General features: G+C 47.3%; 1 protein-coding gene across 1 annotated transcript in view; it reads left to right on the top strand.

Moving 5' to 3' along the window:
* The first annotated feature begins 210 nt into the window (after window positions 1–210).
* The window catches only part of DHRSX (dehydrogenase/reductase X-linked), a 104,885-nt gene continuing 80,131 nt past the window's right edge, over window positions 211–24,964 (top strand). The window contains exons 1-2 of the mRNA XM_032757956.2: window positions 211–308; window positions 18,820–19,027. Of these exons, the coding sequence (XP_032613847.2) occupies window positions 236–308; window positions 18,820–19,027 (281 nt within the window). The 5' untranslated portion in view covers window positions 211–235. The remainder of the gene's footprint in view (window positions 309–18,819; window positions 19,028–24,964) is intronic.

Below are 24,964 nucleotides of genomic sequence, written 5' to 3' on the forward strand. Positions count from 1 at the left end.
ATCACTGGAACCCAGGAAGCAGAGGCTGCAGTGAGCTGAGATCATGCCACAGCACTCCAGCCTGGTCAACAGAGCAAGACTCCATCTCAAAAAGAGCAGAAAAATAGTGTTACTTCCTAGATGAAATTGACCTGTTTAGAAATTTTCTTAATCTCTGAAATAGGTTGGAAGATAACCAGGTATTTTTTGTTGTTGTCCTTTTCCAGTGGAATTTTTATACTGTGATTTGGCTTCCATGACGTCCATCCGGCAGTTTGTGCAGAAGTTCAAGATGAAGAAGATTCCTCTCCATGTCCTGATCAACAATGGTGAGTCCTGGTGAAATTGCTGCAAGCCAGGGGTTAATTTGAATGCAAACAGGAACTCTAGCTTTCATGCGAGAGAGGCGTCTCAGCAAAACAGGATATCTGTGGAAATTATTGAACATAGCTGCTATTTCTACTCACTGCTTCATTTCACAGATAGCTTTGAAGAGCATCATTCTTGTTGCATGTTACTTTGAAATAATAGTAAACACGATAACATGTTGTATGGAGTTGACATGTTGACTTGTCCACTTTGACTAAAGTGTATTAGACACATGCTAAGGGTTGGTGTTTTCCCAAATGTTACCTTACGAAACGATCACCACATACCCCTGAGAGTCATTATTTGGGCACTGGAAGCTCATTACCATTTATCTCTTGATTTTGCCCCCGTTCAACATTCTCACCCAGACAGGTGGAGTCAATATCTCCCCTTCCCCATCTTCAGTCTGCCCATCTGCCAATCTTCAACACAAACCACCCTTGATCTTGAGCCCTTCTTTGAGCCAGGCTGAGCTCTTAAAGTCATTGCAACACTGACTGTTGACCTTGAGCCCTTCTTTGAGCCATGCAGAGCGCTTAAGGTCATTGCAACACTTAATGTTTCTCCTCGTGATGCTGATGCCCATTACTCTCATTCCCTGCTACAGTCCATTTTATTTTTTATAAAAGTTAACCTGAACCCTCCACACTGAGGAGGTGCAGTTATTGACATCTCCAAACTAAGTAAATACATAGAACTAAAGCTCTCAGAAATACACCGAAAAACATGTGTGCTAGTGGAATTTAACACATCACTTTCAGATGGAGACCAAATGGAAATTCAGAGAGGAAATAAATAGTGACATTAATACAGTGGATAGAACAGACGTAGGTCAAACAGTGAGCCCATAGAGACAGCACATTCCTTTCAAATACGTGAAATATTTATCAAGTTATTGATACTTTAGATGGCAGACAAAAAAATCAGCAAAAGCGTCTTGTGATTACCCAATGTGACTACTCCATTATCCACCTAGACCATTAAAGATTCTTAATTCTGCCAAATCCCGTGTGCTATCTAACATACCATTTTCTTAAATTCTGGAGTTTAGGATATGGACATGTCTGTAAGGAGGGAGAAAGCATTATTCTTTGTACTAAAGTTGTAATACCTGCTGTTTCCAGCTGCCAAGATGTGGTAGCTTCCATGTAATTTCTTTTTCTTTTTGTCTTGATGTGTTTCGTGTTTTTCTGTAACATTAATGGGACTGGAGGATAGGAAGGTGGATGAGATATCCACGCTCCCCCCTCAACCCACTTGTTTCATTGAAAATTATTATGCTATAGAGTTTAAAGGAGAAGCATGGGATATAAAACTACATAGAGTGTGACGCCAATTTATGCCTAAAAATTTGTACAGACATAGCTATGATGTGTGAGTGCATATGTATTTGTATATGTATTTGTTGTATGATGTATATGTATTTATGCATAAAAATATGTGCAGACATATCTACGAGGTGTGAGTGCCACTCACATAGCTACAGATAACACCGTTTCCATGTACTTAGCCTGGTAAGAAACATCGTATTATCAATGCTAGTGGCTCTTGTCGGAAGGTCCAGAATGATTTTAACTTTGTGTGTCTTCTCCTTGGAGATGAATAACACTTTTCAGATTTGCCATCCTGGTGGAATCTTAAGTTTCTTTGTGGGAATAAATGATTTCCCAGTCAACAGCCATTTGGAATCTTCTGTCTCAGCACTGGGTGTGGACTTTCTTTGCTGAAGACCCATCAGTATTATAAGTGATTAGAATTATAGCATTGTAAGTCACCAAATGTGGAGACCACTTAGAGGGACTGTGGAGAGATTCTGTACAACCCAACGTCTCGTTTCCTCGTTCTGTGTGACAGCCTTACTCATTAGTAATGGGAGCACTTTATCACAGAGCAGTTGGAGATGGAAATACATACATGACATGGTGCCCTTGCACAGAGACACACAAAGCAGAACTGTCTATCCTCTTAGGACTTTTGCGCAGCTACTTCCATCCATTTGGTATGGCCTTGCATCCACCAGTAAGCGGAAAAAATTAGGAATCTCTGGCCGGACGTGGTGGCTCACGCCTGTAATCCCAGCACTTTGGGAGGCTGAGGTGGGTGGATCACCTGAGGTCACGAGTTTGAGACCAGCCTGACCAATATGGTGAAACCCTGTCTCTACTAAAAATACAAATATTAGCCAGGTGTGGTGGCAGGCATCTGTAGTCCCAGCTACTCGGGAGGCTGAGGCAGGAGAACCGCTTGAACCTGGGAGGTGGAGGCTGCAGTGAGCCGAGACCACACCATGGCACTCCAGCCCGGGCAACAGAGCAAGACTTTGTTTCAAAAAAAAAAAAAAAAATTAGGAATCTCAGATATTATATGTTTCTCCAGCAGAATCTTACTCTGTTCTGGGGGGAACACAATTTTACTGAGCAGTGTGTATATGAACCACATCTGTGACGGTGGATACAGGCTAACACCAGTTGACACAGGCTAGCCAGCATGTACTCCATCACTCAACCATCACGTTTACCTTTTGAAGTGGCTATTGCGTTCCTAGGATTCTCCTCTGTTCCTTTTCTCAACAGATTTTAAACAAGGCACACAGGGCTCTCAGGAACAAAAATATTCTGGAACTGGGACAGGGTTGAATTTGAATCGAAAGGGTCATCTTGTTGGATTGTCTCTGTACCCTATCTCTTCCTTAGAAAATCTCATGCACATATTGGGTTTACTTCTTCCTAGACTTATCTAGATCTTTCTTCCATGCTAAGACCTTTTACCTTCGCTCAATGCCTCAGAGGCACCTCAAGCCAGGAAGTCCAGTGTGAAATTCCTGAGTCTATGGCTGACACCGGTTCTAGAGGAGAGTATTTCCTTCCCCAGTTTTGAGAAGACTGTCAGCATTTCTTCACCCATGGCCTCCAACCCGGCCTTAAAGCCAGCAATGATAGTGGCTCACGCCTGTAACCTCAGCACTTTGGGAGGCCGAGGCAGGTGAATTACGTGAGGTCAGGAGTTCGAGACCAATCTGGACAACATAGTGACACCCCGTCTCTACTAAAAATACAAAACTAGCCAGGCGTGGTGGCACATGTCTGTAATCCCAGCTACTCGGGAGGCTGAGGCAGGAGAATTGCGTGGACCCGGGAGGCAGAGGTTGCAGTAAGCCGAGATCGCGCCATTGCACTCCAGCCTGGGCAACAAGAGCAAAACTCCGCCTTAAAACAACAAAAACAACAACAACAAACCAGCAATGAGACACCTTTGAATCTCTCTCTCTCCCTCTCTTCCTTTCTCTTCCCTTCTCTCTCTCATCTTGCCTTCTCTTTTTTTATCTCCTTCACTTACTCTTGCTCTTCTGCCTGCCTTGTAGAAGAACCATTGTGATGATTTGAGGCCCACCAGGATCATCTCAGATAATCACCTCATCTCAAGATCTTCCACTGAATCACATGTACAAAGGCCCTTTTGCCGTGAAAGTCACATTTTCATGTGTTCCAGAGATGAGGACATGGACATTTTTTCATGTTTTGAGTTATTACTCTTCCAAGGTGGGAATAGGTTGTGGGCATCTCTGGGGCCGTTATTCTGTCTTCCACATGAGGATTAGGCTGTGGACATCTTTGGAGCCGTTATTCTTGTCTACCACATGAGGATTAGCATATGAAGATCTTTCGGGCCATGATTCTGTCTACCACATGGGATTAGGATGTGGACACCTTTGGGGCCATTATTTTGTCTTCCACATGGGGATTAGGATATGGACATCTTTGGGGTCATTATTCTGTCTCCCACATGGGGATTACAATGTGGGCATTTTTGGGGTCATGATTCTGTCTCCCACATGAACAATGTGGACCTGGACATCGTGAGTTGTGCATTATTCAATCTGCCATACCTACCTACTACTCTGCCCTTCACATACTTCACTTGCAGGAAAAATACAATAATAAGATTCTTGACCTCATGGAAATCATACTCTAGCAAAGGAAACAAACATTGGACGAATAATCATTCTGTGAAATGTCCTGCCTTGGAAAACACACCTCTTGCAATGTGACAACACCGTCGTGTAAAGTACAGGGAAGATGGCATCCCAAGCCTCCCCGGAATTCCCCAGCCTGTGCTGCTCAGAACACCATTTCCAGGAGGTGATAATGAGAATCCATTTGTTACAAGATGATGGCTTGAAATAACACTGGGCGCTTTCTTCCTTTTATCTTTTTCTTCTACATCTTTCAAGAGGTTGCTTGGGCTATGGCTTTCCAGGACTCCCTGTAGGTTTTTGTGGCTAAGGTTCATCTTGTCCCTGGGGTCACTGTTGAGAAGAGCTCAGTTGCAGAGGATCTGGATTTTTTTTTTTCCTCTGAGGGTTCAGACAGAAGCTTCTAGAAAAGAGCTGGAGACTTCACTTTTGGAGGCTGTGTTGATACCCATTGCCCACTCTTCACAAGAAGACAGAAATGCAGAGAGGCAGTCTGTTGTTGACAGATCCTCTTGGTTCTCTTGGAAATGCAACAGAACCATGGAGCTTCGTGAACTCCACGGGCTTGGAAAGAGGCCTCCCGAGGTACCCAGGGTGGATGGAAAGCTGCAGGGATAAGTGCTACTCAAGCCAGAAGTAGCCCGGATGGCACAGTCTGCGCTGAGAATGGATCCATCACCAGCCTGTGTGCTGGAGGCTTGGTCCAGATGAACCTTGATTTAGAGAGGAAGTAAAGCACTTTTTGCCTTGGTTTTGCATCAGAATTCATCTTTGTGGTGTGCAAATGACGAGGCTGGATTCTATACAGTCAGCACTGAGAATGGATTCAGCACAAGCCCGTGTGCTGGACCCCTGGGTCCGATGTACCTGGATTTAGGGGAGAAGCAAAGGATTTTTCTCATTTATTGCATGCCTTAGTTTGTGCATCAGAATTCATCTTCGTGGTGTGCAAATGACAAGGCTGAATTCTATACAGTCAGCACTGAGAATGGATTCAGCACAAGCCCGTGTGCTGGAGGCTTGGGCCAGATGAACCTGGATTTAGGGAAGGATTTTTCTCATTTATTGCATGCCTTAGTTTGTGCATCAGAATTCATCTTCGTGGTGTGCAAATGACAAGGCTGAATTCTATACAGTCAGCGCTGAGAATGGATTCAGCACAAGCCCGTGTGCTGGAGGCTTGGGCCAGATGAACCTGGATTTAGGGAAAAAGGATTTTTCTCACTTATTGCATCCTTAGTTTGTGCATCAGAATTCATCTTCGTGGTGTGCAAATGAGAAGGCTGGATTCTACACAGTCAATGCTGAGAATGGATTCATCACCAGCTCATGTGCTGGAGGCTTGAGCCATATGAACCTTAATTTAGAGAAGAAGTAAAGGATTTTTCTCATTCGTTGCATGCCTTGATTTGTGCCTCAGAATTCATCTTCAAGGTGTGCAAATGAGAAGGCTGGATTCTACACAGTCAATGCTGAGAATGGATTCATCACCAGCTCTTGTGCTGGAGGCTTGAGCCAGATGTACCTTGACTTAGAGAAGAAGTAAAGGATTTTTCTCATTTGTTGCATGCCTTGGTTTATGCATGAGAATTCATCTTCGTTGTGTGCAAATAAGAAGGCTGGATTCTATACAGTCAACGCTGAGAGTGGGTTCATCACCAGCTCTTGTGCTGGAGCCTTGAGCCAGATGTACCATGACTTAGAGAAGAAATCAAGGATTTTTCTCGTTGGTTTGTGCATCAGAATTCTTCTTCATTGTGTGCAAATGAGATTGCTGGATTGTATGTTTGGGATATTGCTGGTGTCAACATATGTGTGAATAGAGTTTCCATTTACAGGCAGCCTCAGGGAAGGACTCCAGTGGTGGTACTTTTAGTGTCTAAGAGGCTAGCAGGGGGTCTGCCGACCCCTAAACCAGGGCTCTGAAACCCCCAGGTCATAGTACCAGTCCATGGCCTGTTAGGACACCGGCCGCACAGCAGAAGGTGAGTGGCAAGTGAACAAGCAAAGCTTCATCTGTATTTACAGCCACTCCCCATTGCTCACATGACTGCATGGGCTCTGCCTCCTGTCAGATCAGCAGCAGCATTAGATTATCATAGGAGCACAAACCCTACTGTGAACTATGCATGTGGGGGAGTTAGGTTGTGCACTCCTTATGAAAATCTAAAGCCTGACGATCTGTGCATGTGAGGGATCTAGGTTGTGCCCTCCTTATGAGAAACTAATTCCTGATGATCTGTCACTGTCTCCCATCACCCCCAGATGGGACTGTCTAGTCACAGGGAAACAAGCTCAGGGCTCCCACTGATCATATATAATGGTGACTTGTAGAATTATTTCATTATATAGTACAGTGTAATGATAATACAAATAAAGTGTACAATAAATGTCATGCACCTGAATCATCCCCAAACCACCCCCACATTCCACCTCCACCATCTCTCTTCTGAAAATTGTCTTTCACAAAAGTGGTCCCTGGTGCCAAAAAGGTTGGGGACTGCTGCCCTAAACTATTTCCCCAGAACCTTCCCTCCAAAACTCCTGCTAGTCAATCACATGCCTCAAGTCTCATGGAAAACAGCCCCCAGCTGAGTTCAGCAAGTGTGACTTCCAAGGCAAGAAGGAGCTACACTTTGTGCTTTTCTTTTTTTATTCTTAGAGCAATCAAGGTTTTGCAAACATTAGATACTTCAGACATAGAATATTGTTTTCATTTGCTAGCGGGTTGAAAATAGAACCCGACTGCCTCTGTCTGGCTGCTGTGGGAAGCCCAGAGGCAACGTGATGATTTATCAAGCGCAAGAATAAATCAATAGTAGACCTCCTGCAGAGCCAATATTTATGGTTTATTCACTTCAAAATTGTATTTATCTAGCTTCCCATCCCCATGTCTGAAAATTGATAGATTTTTAGTAACTGCAGAGGATTTATAGATTTATCCTTGTCAGACATCTTCCCATAACTCTAATGGATGAATTTCTTTCTGAGATAAAGAATTACTAAGCATTATTTTCCCTACCACCAAAGAAATACATCCATGATACAGGGTGACCCTGAAAAATAACAATGATTCTTCCCTGGCCAGAGACCTAAAGACTCTTGTTTTTTGGTACAGTTCTTTGTTCACCCATTCATTCATTCATTCATTCATTCATTCATTCATTCAAATTCATTCATTCACTCGAAGGAATTCAAATGAGTGAATTTGAATGAATGAAAGAATTCAAATGAGTGAATTCAGAGAAAGGAATGAATTCAAAGGAATGAACAAATGAATTCAAATGAATGAATTCTAATTAATGAATTCAAATGAATGAACATATGAATTGAAAGAAACGAATGAATTCAAAGGACTAAATGAATTGAAAGGAATGTATGAATTCAAAGGAATGAATTCAAAGGAATGAATGAATGAATTCAGATTAGTGAATCTGAATGAATTCAAGTGAATGAATAAATTCAAAGGAAGGAATGAATTCAAATGAATGAACAAATGAAGTCAAAGGAATGAATGAATTCAAAAGAACGAATAAATTCAAAGGAATGAATGAATTCAAAGGTATGAGTGAATTTAAAGGAATGAATTAAAAGGCTGAATGAATTCAAAGGAATGAGTGAATTCAAAGGAATGAACGAATTCAAAGGAATGAATGAATTCAAATCAGTGAATTTAAATGAATAAATTCAAAGGAACAAGTGAATTCAAAGGAAGGAGTGAATTCAAATGATGCAAATGAATGAATGAATTCTAATGAGTTCATTCAAATGAGCAAATGGGCACAGGGCACCTAGAAGACCCGTGAGAGTTAAGGAAGATTCATTCGGGGGAAGCCCAGGTGTGCAGTTTTGCATCGACAGAAGACTGAGGTGCAATGGAGCCGGTCCTCACTGAGGACCCACTCTTTGGTGGACAGACACCTGAGCAGCCATCTCCTGTCTTTGTGGGCGCCTGGCATTTTCTGTGTGAATCGGGCTCCACAGTCATCTGGAAGATGGAAAGTGTCGCATCACAGCTTATGCATTCGTCAGCGGATCCTTGAGTCTGAACAGGTGTAGACCATTTGTTCTGTGTGCCTTCTGTTTGCTTCTCTTCCAGAGCTGCTCTCCTGTGGATAGAGTAGCTTTCTGTTCTGTAGTGGTTTCCTCTGCCTCTCCCGATGGCGCCTCCTCATTTGCATGTTCTTTTAGTGTTGGCGTTGGCAGCAGCATGGGATGTGGTCTGCCGTGACTCTGCGGCAGGCTGTTCCCCGCTAGAGAAGGCTGGATGTTCAGGGCGTCCGTCCCACAGCCTCCCTGGACTGGCTCCATCCTTCCCACCGCCCTCCCGAGATTCTAGGAAGTGGGTTGAGAAGCAGTGGTTTTGCAGTTACTCAATGCTTTTCTCCTCTCTCTCTCTCTGTAACGCTCTGTCTCTCTCTCTCCTCCTTCTCCCCCTGTCTCTCTGTCATTCTCTCCACCTCTTCACTGTCTTGGTTTTCCTCTCCCTTTTGCTTTTTCTCTCTCTCTCTCTCCTCAACCCACCCGTCCCCCCTTCTACTATTTTGCTCTCGACCTCCCTTCTCCCTCCCTCTCTCCCCTTCTCCCTTCTCTCTCCCTCCCTCTCTCTCTCCCTTCTTCTCTCCTCTCTTCTCTCTGTCTCCCCCTCCCTCCCTCCCTTTCTCCCCTCCTCTCTCTCCCATTCTCCCTCCCTCTCCCTCCCTCTCTCCCTCTTTCTCCCCTCTTCTCTCTCTCTCCTTTTCTCCCATTCTCTCTCTCTCTCTCCCCCTCCTTTTCCCTTCTTCTCTCCCTCCCCTCTTTCTTCTCTCCCTCCCCTCTTTCTTCTCTCCCTCCCCTCTTTCTTCTCTCCCTCCCCTCTTTCTTCTCTCTGTTTCCCTCTCTCACACCCTCCCTCTTCTCCTGCTGTATCTCCTTTGTCTTCCTCTCTCTCCCCCTTCTCTCTCTTTCCTCCTTCCCCCGTCTCTCCTCCTCTCTCCTTTGCCTGCCTTCTCTCCCCCTTTCTCTGTCTTTCTGTCTCTCTGTCTCTCTTTCTCTGTTTGACTCTCCCTCTATTTCTTCCCTCTCCTTCTCTCTCCCTCTCGTTTGCCCTCCCTCTCTCCCTGTTCCTTCTCCATCTCTCTCTTTCTCTCCCTATTTCCTCCCTGTCCTTCTCTCTTCCTTTCTTCTTTGCCCTCCCTCTCTCTCTCCTCTCTCTCTCTCTCTCTCTGATTGCCCTTTCATCCCCACCACTCTCCTTTCTTTGGATTTCTCCGCTTGGAGAGCGGAGAACTCTCCCATCTCCTCCCCTGTTCAGGACACACCTCACCTGCGTTCACTGCTTGAGGCACAATATGTGATTGTGACCCTGAGCGTTCACTCCCCAGTAAAATGCCATTAGGTGCACAGACCAATGAATAATTGTATTGCGTATTTTCTCAGTTGGCAGATGAATGAATGATAATTTTACTGTTTATTTTCCACCTTTCAATTGGCAGATGAATGAATGATAATTTTATTGCATATTTTCCACCTTTGAATTGGCAGATCAATGGACGATAATTTTATTGTGTATTTTCCACCTTTGAACTGGCAGATCAATGGACGATAATTTTACTGTGTATTTTCCACCTTTCAATTGGCAGATCAATGAACGATAGTTTTATTGTGTATTCTCCACCTTTGAATTGGCGAAGAGACAGAGTCCGTGAATGCTCCTAATATGGACGGCACCCGATACACTGACGTGGCCACAGGGTTTTTTTATTCCTTAGGAAAATCGCGACGAAACATCAGTATATTTGCTGATGATTAAAACTTGTGCACCAGAATCTCAGAAGTCACCACAAAAGAATGCATCCATGTAGCCCAAAACCACTGGTTTCCCAAAAATTATTGAAATTTTAAGAAACAGGCCAGGCGCGATGGCTCACGCCTGTAATCCCAGCACTTTGGGAGGCTGACATGGATGGATCACGAGGTCAGAAGTTTGAGACCATCCTGGCCAGCACGGTGAAATCCCGTCTCTACTAAAAATACAAAAATTAGCTGGGCATAGTGGCATGCACCTGTAATCCCAGCTACGCAGGAGGTTGAGGCAGGAGAATTGCTGGAACCCAGGAGGCGGAGGCTGCAGTGGGCTGAGATTGTGCCACTGCACTCCAGCCTAGCAACAGAGCGAGACTCCATCTCAAAAATTAAAATTTAAAAAAAGAGACAAATTATTATTTTATTTTATGTATTTATTTACTTTTTTGAGACAGAGCCTTGCTCTGTCGCCCAGGCTGGAGTGCAGTGGCACAACCTCTTCTCACTGCAACCTCCGCCTCCCAGAAAAAAACAGGCAAATTAAATCTATGGTAATGGAAATTGGAATCATAGTTACCTTAGAAGAATGTGATTAATTGTGGGTCACAAAAGGGCTTACGGGGTGCAGATGTGGGAGGCGGTTGCCCGAGAGGGAGTGTGCTCACTTTGGATGATTCCGTTGAGATTTCCCTCATGATCTCTGCACCTTTTTTTTTGGTTTTGAAATGGAGTCTTGCTGTTGTTGGCCGGGGCTGCAGTGCAGTGGCATGATCTCGGCTCACTGCAACCTCTGCCTCCTGGGTTCCAGAAATTCTCCTGCCTCAGCCTCCCAAGTAGCTGAAATTGCAGGTGCCTGCCACCACGCCCAGCTAATGTTTTTTGTTTTTTGTTTTTTGTATTTTTAGTAGAGACGGGGTTTCACCAAGTTGGTCAGGCTGGTCTCAAACTCCTGACCTCAGGTGATCCGCCTGCCTCAGCCTCCCAGAGTGCTGGCATTACAGGTGTGAGTCACCGTGCCCAGTCCTGTGCACCTTTTTTATACGTTCCTTTGATTTAAAAGAAAATAATAACTTGACAAAAATAAATAAATAGAATTTTATTGATGCCGAAAAAAACATGATTATAGAAAACTTAAAACACATACAAAAGCCTACAGGCATTTGAATTTGCCACTGATTGTCTAACTAGTACTCAATCTGCATTTCTGACTTACGTCAGTCCCTCCTCTGGGGTACCATCATCTCTTCCTAGGCCACGATAATGGCCTCCTAACAGGCATCTCAGGCACCCATCCAATCTCTCCCTACCTGACACCAATCTGGTCTTTCAACGCTCTGCTTACATAGGAAGAGGAAAATTAATACTTAAAGCCATTGGCAAACAGCTCAACAACAAAACAATTTCTCTTTCAGCATATGTCAGGTTTTCTTTCCGCAAATATCAGCATTTCAGGTGGGTTTGCTGCCTAGAAACGTCTCCATGACACTGCGGTTTAAAATACGGGTGCATGGCCGGGTGCGGTGGCTCACACCTGGGATCCCAGCACTTTGGGAGGCTGAGGCGGGCAGATCACTTGGGGTCAAGAGTTCAAGACCAGACTGGTCAACATGACAAACCCCATCTCTACTAAAAATACAAAAAAAAAAAAGATTAGCCAGGTGTTGTGGTGCACACCTGTAATCCCAGCTACTTGGGATGCTGAGGCAGGAGAATCACTTGAACCCGGGAGGCAGAGGTTGCAGTGAGCCGAGATCAACCCATTGCACTCCAGCCTGGGCAATAGAGTGAGATTCCATCTCAAAAAAATGAAATTAAAAATACAATACAATACAATAAAATAAAATATGGACACACTGCACACCAGCTTGGTTGACAGAGCGAGACTGTCTCCAAAAAAAATAATATTAGTAGGGCTGGGTGCAGTGGCTCACACCTGTAGTCCTAGCACTTTGGGAGGCCAAGGCGGGAGGATCAGTTGAGATTAGGAGTTCAAGAGCAGCCTGGCCAACATGGTGAAACCCCGTCTCTACTACATGTACAAAAAATAGCTGGGCATCGGGGCAGGCGCCTGTAATCCCATGTACTCGGGAGGCTGAGGCAGGAGAATTGCTTGAACCCAGGAGGCAGAGGTTGCAGTGAGCCGACATCACAACACTGCACTCCAGTCTGGGTGACAGAGCAAGAGTTTACCTCAAAATAATAATAATAAAATAGGAATAAACGTAATTATTCTCAGTAGCTCACTAGCGATGAATTATCAGCATCCAGGGCTCCTGTGCGTGGCTGGTGCATTCGCCACGGTGCAGGAATTCGCATGCAGCTTCCCCGCCAGGCAAGTCCCTAGCAAGGCTCGGATTCATCTGGAGCACAGGTCACCACCTGCCTGCACCGAAGCACTGTCCCCTCTGCTCTTGCGAAAGATACCTTCCCCAACGATGCTGTTGTCACCAAGAATTTGCTCAGAGCTGCAAGCCATTATCCTAAGAGAACCAGCACAGAAACAGAAAACCAAATACTCCATGTTCTCACTTATACCTGGAAGGTACACAGCAGATACTCATGGACACAAAGATGGGAAGAGCAGAAACTCTTGACTGCTAGAAGGTAGGGGGAGGGAGGCAGGGGATGAAAAACCACCTGTTGGGTACCGTGGCCATTTCCTGGGTGACAGGTTCACTCACGGCCCCACCCTCAGTCTCTAATGTGTATTCCTCTATTCCGTATGCCCCTTCGCTGCCAGAAGCATACCCAGAGCTTAGCGCCCACTTATAAGTGAGAACGTGTATTTGCTTTTCTGTTCTTGAGTGACTCCACATAGGATAATAACCTCCAGTTCTATCCAAGTTACTGCCAGTGACACAATTCCATTCTTTTTGATGGCTTAGTAGTATTCCATTCTGTTTTCTTTATCCAGTACTCCACGGAGGGGTACTTAGATTGATTCCGTATTTTTGCAATTGTGAGTTGTGCTGCAAGAAACAGACAGGTGCAGGTATGTTTTTTTGTTTTGTTTTGTTTGATTATTTTATTTATTTATTTTTGAGACGGAGTCTCACTCTGTCACCCAGGCTGGAGTGCGGTGGTGCGATCTCAGCTCACTGCAACCTCCGCCTCCCGGGTTCAAGCGATTCTCCTACCTCAACGTTCCAAGTAGCTGGGGTTACGGGTACGTGCCACCACGCCTGGGTAATTTTTGTATTTTTAGCAGAGATGGGGTTTTGCCACGTTGCCCAGGCTGCTCTCGAACTCCTGACCTCAGGTGATCCGCCCGCCTCGGCCTCCCAAAGTGCTGGGATGACAGGTGTGAGCCACCATGCCTGGCCTGCAGGTATCTTTTTGATATAAAGACTTCTTTTCCTTTGGGTAGCTACCCAGGAGTGGGATTGCTGGATCGAGCGAATGATCTGCCTTTACTTCGACAGGAACGTCCATGCTGTTTTCTATACAGCTTGTGCGGATTCACTTTCTTCCGGGGCACGGGAGTGTGGGCAGTTCTGCCTGGGGGTCTCCTGTGAGGCTGCAGCTGGGGCTGACTTTATCTGAAGGCTTGACCGGGTTGGATGTCCAGGATAGCTTTCTCTGGTGGCGGGAAGCTGGTACAGCCTGTCACCTGGGCTTAGCTGGGAGGGCCAACAAGAACAGGTACCTGTGGCCTCTCCAGCATGTCAGACTGAAGGTGCTCAGCCTTCTTAAACCAAAGCTGGCTCCTCCCAGACTCAGCATTCCCAAGAACCAAGCAGGGGCCACATGACCTTATTGACCCAACTTTGGAAGTCACACAGTGTTTATCTCACTGCGGCATTCTACGAAAGAATTAACAAGAAAGTTAATGAGCATGGCCGAGATTCAAGGGAAGGGGCATAGACTCTAGCTCCCAAGGAGACGGATGTCAAAAGAATTTGCAGGCCTGCTTTACAGCCCCCTGAAGCTGCCTTTCGAAACAACGCATGCAGAAGCCAGGTGTTCATGATGAGCTCGTCTCTCCTAAGCTGGGAATTTATGACACTTCAGGCACGGATTGAGCTGTGTGTCTCCAGATTCTTCACGTCAAATAAAATATGAGGAAAATGGCATCGTGAAAGGATGTTTATAGTTCATCAAAATGCAAAGCTTCCCATCCACCCACAGCAACCTATTCTGGTGTTTCTGTTTTTTTGTTGTTGGTTTTTGTTTGTTTGTTTGTTTTTGAGACGGAGTCTCACTCTTTCGCCCAGGCTGGAGTGCAGTGGTGTGATCTCGGCTCACTGCAACCTCTGCCTCCCAGGTTCAAGCGATTCTCCTGCCTCAGCCTCCCGAGTAGCTGGGATTACAGGCATGCACCACCACGTCTGGCTAATTTTGTATTTTTAGTAGAGACGGGGGTTTCTCCATGTTGGCCAAGCTGGTTTTGAACTCCTGACCTCAACTGATCCACCCGCTTCACCCTCCGAAAGTGCTGGATTACAGGCATGACCCACCAGGCTGGGCTTTTTTTCTGGATAACTCCTGAGGTGAATTCTGACATGCTTCTCAGAAGTGTTTTGTTTGATGGGCTTTGAGGACTGTAGGAGTGTTGAATGTACATTTTGTTGAATGTTTAATACACGTGTGTCTTGTGATTGATTGATACTGCACCCTGATGGATATTGGATCCCTCCCGGTTGGTTTATACTCCTGATGTTTTACAGGCATAAGCTCAGGGAATAAATTCTGCCTATCCTGGAAGTTTTCTCGAAAGCTAGATATTCACGTAGGAGGGAGAAGCACTTAGTCTGGCTGGACAGTGTGTGCAGGTGAGAAGCAAGGACTGCACCTGACCTGTCCGCTCATTTCTCCCTGAAGATTTCAGCAGGCCACAGGCCTGGAATGGCACGGCGGTGCCTCTCCCCTGCCACCATTCTCTGTGAGAGTGTGTCCGGAATTTATTCCTTCTCATGGGTTCTTGGTCTCACTGACTTCAAGAATGCAGCCACGGATCCTCGCAGTGAGTGTTACGGCTCTTAAAGATGGTGTGTCCCAAGTTTGCTCCTTCAGATGTTCATATGTGTCTGGAGTTTCTTCCTTCCGGTGAGTTCGCGGTCTCACTGACTTCAGGAGTGAAGCTGCAGACCTTGGCAGTGAGTCTTACAGCTCGTACAGGTAGTGCAGACCCAAAGAGTGAGCAGCAGCTAGATTTATTGTGAAGAGCGGAAGAACAAAGCTTCCACAACGTGGAAGGGGACCCGAGCTGGCTCAGGTGGCCAGCTTTTATTCCCTTATTTGGCCCCGCCCACATCCTGCTGATTGGTCCATTTTACAGAGTGCTGATTGGTCCATTTTACAGAGTGCTGATTGTTCCATTTTACAGAGCGCTGATTGGTCCATTTTACAGAGCGCTGATTGGTCCATTTTACAGAGCGCTGAGTGGTCCATTTTACAGAGCGCTGATTGGTCCATTTTACAGAGCACTGATTGGTCCATTTTACAGAGCGCTGAGTGGTCCATTTTACAGAGCGCTGAGTGGTCCATTTTACAGAGCGCTGAGTGGTCCATTTTACAGAGTGCTGATTGGTCCATTTTACAGAGCACTGATTGGTCCATTTTACAGAGTGCTGAATGGTCCATTTTAGAGCACTGATTGGTGCCTTTACAATTCTTCAGCTAGACAGAAAAGTTCTCCAAGTCCCCACTCGACTCCAGGAAGTCCAGCTGGCTCTCACGCCCCAAAAGCAGCAATCGACCTCCATCCACGTTTATTTTTATTTCCCTTGCTGTACTCCAAAGCACTGTACCCCACACTGTGGAGGCCAACAGCCAGAATAAGAAGCGTTGGTTTTTCCTCAAGGACCTCATAATTGTCAAGCCTCCACTGGGGCCAGGGATGTGTGGAGCTGTGGGACCCGGCCCCTGCGTCTTCATGGGCCCTCCGTGCAATGGGGCATCCAGTGCAGCCTGTGCATCCACAGTTTTGAAAGGCAGGTTCGAGAGGTTGTAAACAGGCCTGCAAATTCTTTTCACATTCGGCCTCTTCGGGAGCTGGAGTCCCTGCTCCTCTCTTGAATCCTCGGCTGCCCTCATTAACTGTCTCGTAATTCCTAGAATGGGGCAGCGTGACAACTCTAGGAGTTCCAAAGTTGGGTCGATAAGGCCACGTGGCTCCTGCTTGGTTCTTGGAATGCTGAGTCTGGGAGGAGCCAGCTTGGGTTTTGAGTGTTCATAAAATATCAACTGGAAAGATTGGGCTGTGTACACAAACACAGCATGTACACAAATGCACACACATCAAAAATTCATAGGAAATGGGTCCATGGACAGAGTGCACAAATACATACAGATATTACAATACACACAAAGGCAAGTGCATATAGAAATGCATATACCTCAAAATAATATACACCTCTACATATACAAACACATAGAGAAATACTAGACCTACATATATGTATAGATAGCTCATATAAAATACATGCAAACACAAGCACGTATACAAATGCATATGCATAGAAAAAGATGTACACTATGCAGATGTACATATACATACACAAATACGTAGAGAAATGCTAGACCTACATATATGTATAGAGAGCTCCATATAAAATACACACAAACACAAGCACATATACAAATGCATATGCATAGTAAAATGTGTACACATGCAGATGCAAACACATATATATACAAATAGAGAAACAGATCAAATATCAATATAGCTCCATACTGAAATACATCTTTGAACACAAACGTGTCCATATGCAAATGGATATGTGTGTTTTTATTAATCATACATCTCAAATGCATTTACAAATGCAAATATGTGCACAAATGCAAAAACTATGGGATTCCACAGACAAATCAAAATGTATGTTCATGCGTGCAATACATGTAGATGTTCCAATGTACAAATAATGACAAACGCTGTATGTATGTAGGTGTATGAACACATGCAAATACTTGCAATCATACAATTCCAATTAGAAACATATATACATACACTATATTTAGATACACATGCGAAGATGTAAATGTGTATGTACATGTATATACATGTGAATAAATGTGTACACATGCAAACTCATACATGGGCATACAACATATATGTAAAAGAAAACACGCACAAATTTATAGGCATTTGAAAATGCATCTGCATGTAAAGATATGAACACACATATGTACATGCTAACATACGTCTCTATAGGTGTATATCTTTTAATTGTGCGTATATGCAGTTATATACCCGTGTATACGTATATAAACACATTTACAAATGCATATGCATGTATGTATATGAATAGACATGCCTGCATTTGCATGTACAGTTTACGTGTAGATAGATACAGAATTCCAGGTACATATATAACGTGCCTATGTACACACATCTACGTTATCCATGTACATACAAATACATATATACATTGGCATTAATATCCAAGCAAACTGGTCTGCTCTAAGTACAAGGCAATATGGTTCGTTTGTGTTTCTAGGGCAAGTCACCTTTGAGGTCAGGCCCCCACAGCAAGGACTTCAGAGCAGGCACTCACCCGAGCTTGGCCTGATGGGTGGGGGTGTTCTGTGTCTGGCAGATAGAACGTGTCAAGCACAGAACCTGCGGTGATGAGGATGTTTATAGAATGATGACCCCTGCCCTGTGGTCTAGGGGTGAGGAAAGGCCATGTTTGTACTGAGGTCAGCATTTCTCAAAGGACATCTGAGCAATTTGTGGGATACTCAGTGAAGAGGGGGTGCCATAGCAGCTATTCTTGCCCAGAATTCTGGGGGGAGACAGGATCTCTGTCGCCCAGGCTGGGGTGCAGCAGCACAATCTCGGCTCACTGCAACCTCCACTTCTTGGGCTCAAACAATCCTCCCGCCTCAACCTCCCCGAGTAGCTGGGACTACAGGCACGCACCACCACACCCAGCTAATTTTTTGTATTTTGGTAGAGGCGGGGTTTCACTATGGTGCACAGCCTGGTCTCGAACTCCTGACCTCAAGCGATCCACCCTACTCACCTACCCAAAGGCTGGGATTACATGTATGAGCCACCGCACCCAGCCGCCCAGAATAATTAATTGTCCAGGGGACCCCATTTGGTGACTTGGATGGTTCTCACTCTCTTGTGTGTGTTGCTGTGTTATCATTGTGGTTATTATTTTTCTTTTTGAGACAGAGTCTCACTCTGTCGCCAGTCTGGAGTGCAGTGGCATGGTCTCGGCTGACTACAACCTCCGCCTCCCAGGTTCAAGTGATTCTCTTGCCTCAGCCTCCTGAGTAGCTGGAACTATAGGACCCTGCCACCAAACCCGGCTAATTTTTGTATTTTTACTAGAGACAGGGGTTTCACCATGTTGGGCAGGCTGGTCTTGAACTCCTGACCTCAGGTGATCCACCTGCCTTGGCCTCCCAAAGTGCTAGGATGACAGGCATGAATTTCTGACCTCAGGTGATCCAACCGCCTCAGCATCCCAAAGTGCTGGGATGACAGGCATGAGCCACTGCGCCTGGCCTGTGGTTACTATTTTTAAACTCAAGGCACAGAGGTGCAGAGACAGAAGGCAGGAAGGGACTTCAGTGATCTTCTAGAACCTTCTCCATCACACCTAAAGCAGGAAACAGAGGCCCAGGAGGAAGACATGGCCGCCAGCTCTACACCCCACCCTCCGATGTCCTGGGTCATTTGTGCATCTCAGGAATCCGTCTGTGAGATTTCTCCACTGTCTTCCCCAATCTAACTCCTTCTGATACTCTCTTTTATCCAGCTGGGGTGATGATGGTCCCTCAGAGGAAAACCAGAGATGGATTCGAAGAACATTTCGGCCTGAACTACCTGGGGCACTTCCTGCTGACCAACCTCCTCCTGGATACGCTGAGAGAGTCTGGGTCCCTTGGCCACTGTGCGAGGGTGGTCACCGTCTCCTCTGCCACCCATTACATCGCTGAGCTGAACATGGACGACCTTCAGAGCAGGTGGGTGCACCCTGTGAATAATCATAACAGCATCTCGGGTGGCTTAAAGGTTACTCATTTCCCTCTGTCTATGGGGTGCGGCGCTCCCCGCATCTGCCGGACACTGGCGCTCTGGGCACAGTGCTCCCCGCGTCTGCCGAGCACTGGCGCTCTGGGGACAGTGCTCCCCGCGTCTGCCGAGCACTGGCGCTCTGGGGACAGTGCTCCCCGCGTCGGTCGAGCACTGGTGCTCTGGGGACAGTGTGCTCCCTGCGTCTGCTGGACACTGGTGCTCTGGGGACAGTGCTCCCTGCGTCTGCTGGACACTGGCGCTCTGGGCACAGTGCTCCCCGCGTCTGCCGAGCACTGGCGCTCTGGGGACAGTGCTCCCTGAGTCTGCTGGACACTGGTGCTCTGGGGACAGTGCTCCCCGCGTCTGCCGAGCACTGGCGCTCTGGGGACAGTGCTCCCCGCGTCGGTCGAGCACTGGTGCTCTGGGGACAGTGCTCCCTGAGTCTGCTGGACACTGGTGCTCTGGGGACAGTGCTCCCTGTGTCTGCTGGACACTGGTGCTCTGGGGACAGTGCTCCCTGCGTCTGCTGGACACTGTTGCTCTGGGGACAGTGCTCCCTGCGTCTGCTGGACACTGGTGCTCTGGAGACAGTGCTCCCTGCGTCTGCTGGACACTGGTCCTCTGGGAACACTGCTCCCTGTGTTTGCTGGACACAGTGCTCTGGGCACACTGCTCTCTGTGTCTCCTGGGCACATGTGCCCTGGAAATGGTGCTTCCTGGATCTGCTGGGCACAGATGCTCTGGGCACAGTGCTCCCTGGATCTGCCGGGCACTGGTGCTCTTGGCGTGGTGTTCCCTGCATGTGCTGGGCATGGTCCTCTGGGAACAGTGCTCCCTGCATCTGCTGGGCACTGGTGCTCTGGGCACGCTCTCTGCATCTGCTGGACACAGGTGCTCTGGGCACACTGCTCCGTGTCTGCTGGGCACACGTGCTCTGGAAATGGTGCTGCCTGCATCTGCTGGGCACAGGTGCTCTGGGCACGGTGCTGCCTGCATCTGCTGGGCACATGTGCTCCTGGCACGGTGCTGTGGGATATGTACATCCCCAGCCATTTGCTGTCCTTGGGTAACTTAGCAATGTGCCATAGTATTGTTACTTTATTTTTTAGAAGGGACAAGAACACAGAGGTCAGACATAGAAAAGGAAAACAGATATATTTAAACCTTCTCTTGTGCCCCCATGGGAATGTCAGGCACTACATCTGCAGGTGGCATTGGTGTGGACTCCTGTCGACACGCAATGTACTGTCTGTCCATCAACAGGTCTCTTGTGAATTCCTCCTAACCCCGCCTTAAGGATAAAAACGATTCCTCTGTGGGAATAATCATCTTAGTTTGTTTAAGCTGATACAAGAAAAATTGCAGCAGGCCGGGTGTGGTGGCTCAGGCCTGTAATCCCAGCAGTTTGGGAGGCCAAGGCAGGTAGATCACAAGGTCAGGAGATCGAGACCATCCTGACCAACATGGTGAAACCCTGTCTCTATTAAAAATACAAAATTAGCTGGGCATGGTGGCGGGTGCCTGTAATCCCAGCTACTCAGGAGGCTGAGGCAGGAGAATTGCTGGAGCCTGGGAAGCGGAGGTTGTGGTGAGCCAAGATCACACCACTGCACTCCAGCCTGAGTAACAACAGCAAAACTCCATCTCAAAAAAAAAAAAAAGAAAAAGAAAAATTCCATAGTTTCGGTGGCTTATAAACAACACACATTTATGTTTCACGGTTCTGGGGGCTGGAAGTCCAAGATCAAAGTGTGCCGGGGTCTGGCGAGAACCTGCTTCCTGGTTCACAGATGGCACCTTCTCACTGTGTCGTCAGGCAGTGGAAGGGGCGAGGGAGCTCTCTGGGGTCCCTTTTGTAAGCGCACTGATTCCATACTTGAGTCTCCCCCATCGTGACCTCATCACCTACCAAGGGCCTCACCTCCTAACACCATCTCACTGGGGATGAGGATTTCCACCTAGGAATTTGGAGACAGAGACAGTCAGAGCACACAGTAGGACTTGCCTTTGAATTTCTCTGCAGCCCTAAGATCACAAAGCGTTAACGCCACCCTCGGAAAGAACTGGCTGCTTGGCTGTGCCAGCATCAGATTTTGGGGCCAGCCTCTGGAATGTACAGCAGGGTGGGCGCCCTCCCCATCCCCAGGCCCTGCAGTACCCTCAGGACTGCGAGGAGGTGAGCCCAGGGGCACAGGCCCTGCCAGCTCCTAACGGTGCATTTGCCTGCACAGTGAGAGGCAGGATGTAACGAAGGGAGGGCCGCGGGGGCCTCCTAGGATACCTTGGCCCATCTGTTTTGTCGGATTGAGCTTCTGCGTCTGTGAGCCTCTCTGCTGAAGGGTGTGGGATGAGGGAGACGGCCTCGATGGGATCCTGCATGAAGTGTGAACCCTGCCGGTCGTGGGAGGGAAGGAGCGAGGCTGGCCAGGACTTCATCTTCTCCGGGCAGCTGAGGAAGCACCGGGCTGTGCAGGGAAGGGCGGGTGAGAGGAATGCACGGAGAGCAGAGCCTGTGGCCAGGAGGGGCTGCTTCTCCTTCATGGTGCCCTGAGGAAGCAAGGGCATGTCTGTGTGCCTGTGTGTACAGGTGAGATGTGTGTGCCAATGTGCACAGGTGAGGTGTGTACCAGCATGCACAGGTGAGGTGCATGCATGCCCGTATGCACAGGTGAGGTGTGTGTACCATGGGAACAGGTGAGGTCTTTGTGCCCATGGGCACATGTGAGGTGTGCTTGCCCGTGTACACAAGTGAGGTGTGTGTGCCAGTGTGCACAGGTGAGGTCTTCGTGCCTGTGTACACAGGTGAGGTGTGTGTGCCCGTGTGCACAAGTGAGCTGTGTGTGCAGGTGTGCACAGGTGAGGTGCGTGCCAGTGTGCATAGATAAAGTACATAAGTGCTCATGTGCACAGGTGAGTTGTGTGCGTGCCAGTGTGCACAGGTGAGGTGTTGTGCACAGGTGAGTTGTGTGCGTGCCAGTGTGCACAGGTGAGGTGTGTGTGCTGGCTGGGGCATTTCCTGTTTTCACACCCCTGCATGACAGCACCCAGAGGAAGAAATGCGTGTTTCTCAGCTTTCTTCTCAGCTCAGGACTCTCTGCAGGATTGTGTAGCCCTCCTGCCTCGGGCTCCATGCTGAAGGGTTTGCCTGGACCCACTGGCAAGAACAGCCCTGCCATGACTGGCTTCCCTGACTCCAGGCCTGAGGCTGGGCTGGGCGTGTGGGGGCCAGCCTTCCGTGATGCCCACTCGGGGCTCCACGCATGTGTGTGGTGCGTGCTGTATGGGAGGAGGGAATGAGGAGTCTTGGCACAGCCAGTAGCACTTGCTGCAGACACGACTCTCTGAGCAAGGCAAGGCATGGCTTAGAGAAGCTGGGAAACGTGAGCTGCCTTGGCAGGCATTGCCGCTTGCCAGAGACACACAGGAACACCCCTTCATCGTACAGCACCAGTGGAGGAGGGCCGCCTGTCTGTTATTCTGAGAGCTCACTTCGGGGTTGATGTTGATCAAAGCAATCTGTTTTATTTACTCATTTTTTTTTTGAGATGGAGTCTCACTGTGTCTCCCAGGCTGGAGTGCAGTGGTGTGATCTCGGCTCACTGCAACCTCCGCCTCCCGGGTTCAAGCAATTGTCCTGCCTCAGCCTCCCGAGCAGCTGGGACTACAGGCAAGCCCCACCACGTCCGGTTAATTTTTGTATTTTTAGTAGAGACAGGATTTTGCCACGTTGGTGAGGCTGGTCTCGAACTCCTGACCTCAGGTAATCCTCACGTCTCAGCCTCCCAAAGTGCGTGGATTACAGGCATGAGCCACCGTGCCCAGCCGAGATCTCTGTTTTAAATAATGAAGATAAGCGGATCACATCCAGAACAACCCCACCCAACAGAAATGACAGCTACTTCCTAAACACTTTAGATGTTACAAAGCAGATTCATGCACTTAATAAGAATTGAGCCTCATTATCACCTAAGAAAGCTGAGGAAGCATATATTACCAAGTGCAATTAACAAGAGAGTTTTTATTCCTATAAAAACACATATTAAAGAAAGGCTTTGATGGTATTGCTTATATGCCATTAACTATTATTTTATTTTATTTTTTGAAAGAGACAAGTCTCACTCTGTTGCCCAGACTGGAGTGCAGTGGTGCTATCTGGGCTCATTGCAACCTCTGCCTCCCGGGTTCCAATGATTGTCCCACCTCAGCCTCCCAAGTACCTGGGATCACAGGCATGCACCACGACACCCAGCTAATTTTTGTATTTTTAGTAGAAACGGGGCTTCACCATGTTGGCCAGGCTGGAATCAAACTCCTGACCTCAAGTTATCTGCCTGCCTTGGCATCACAAAGTGCTGGGATTGCAGGCATGAGCCACTGCACCCGACTGCCATTAACTCTTATCTGAAGAGTTATGTCCACATCCTAACTCCAAATACATATAACTGAGGCCTAATTTAGAAATAGGGTCTTTGCACATGGAATTAAGTGAAGATGAGATCATTAGGGTGGACCCTTAATTCAATATGATGGATGGCCTTACAAGAAGTAGAAAATGCCTGGGCACACTGGCTCATCCCAGCACTTTGGGAGGCCAAGGTGAGTGGATCACCTGAGGTCAGGAGTTCGAGACCAGCCTGACCAATATGATGAAACCCCATCTCTACTAAAAATACAAAAAATTAGCCGGGCATGGTGCCGCGCACCTGTAATCCCAGCTACTTGGGAGGCTGAGGCAGGAGAATTGCTTAAACCTGGGAGGTGGAGGTTGTGGTGAGCTGAGATCGTGCCATTGCACTCCAGCCTGGGCAACAAGAGTGAAACTCTGTCTCAAAAAAAAAAAAAAAAAGAAAGAAAATTTGGAGACAGAGACACAGAGAAGGCCACATGGAGATGGAGGCAGAGACTGGAGTGATGTGGCCACAAGCCCAGGGACGCCCGGAGCCCCCCGGAGGTGGGAGAGGCAGGAAGGACCCTCCCCTCTACCCTCACAGATACCCCACAGTAACATTCAATCGAACATCTAGGCACCCCATGATCCAGTGAAGTTAACACATGATAGTAACTGTTCCGACCCCATTCTACATGTAAGAAGGGCCCTAAATGGAATGACAGGCGTTCTTGGAAAGAGACCGAAGAGGAGACAGACAGAGAGGAGGAGGCCCTGTGGAGACCGAGGCAGAGACCGGAGTGATCTGACGAAAGGGTCAGGGACGCCGGGAGCCCCCAGAAGCTGGGAGAGGCAGGAAGGATGCCTCCCCTAGAAGATCGTCCAGAGACAGCACGACCCTGTCCACTCCTGCATTTCAGACTTCTGGTCTCCAGAAGGCATCCATTCCCTGGATGAATTTCTGTGACTTTGAACCATCCAGTCTGTGCTCATTTGTTTGGACAATCCCAGGAAAGTAATACAGATTGCAAAGCAGATCAGGGAACTTCAGAGTCAAAGGGCTTGAGACCCAGAGCCAGCTCAGAGCCGGCTCTAACATTTTTTGTTTATTTATTTGTATTGTATTGTTTTATTTAATTTATATTTTATATATATATATATATATATATATATTTTTTTTTTTTTTTTTTGAGACGGCGTCTTGCTCTGTCGCCCAGGCTGGAGTGCAGTGGTGTGATCTCAGCTCACTGCAACCTCTGCCTCCTGGGTTCAAGTGATTCTCCTGCCTCAGCCTCCCAAGTAGCTGGGATTACAGGTGTGCATCACCACGCCCAGCTAATTTTTATATTTTTAGTAGAGACGGGGGTTCACCATGTTGGCCAGGATGATCTCCATCTCCTGACTTCGTGATCCTCCCACCTCGGCCTCCCAAAGTGCTGGGATGACAGGCGTGAGCCACCGTGCCCGGCCACTTCCCCGTATTTTTTTGAGACGTACA

This window comes from Hylobates moloch, unplaced genomic scaffold, assembly GCF_009828535.3.
Source record: "Hylobates moloch isolate HMO894 unplaced genomic scaffold, HMol_V3 SCAFFOLD_46, whole genome shotgun sequence".
Lineage (NCBI taxonomy): Eukaryota > Metazoa > Chordata > Mammalia > Primates > Hylobatidae > Hylobates > Hylobates moloch.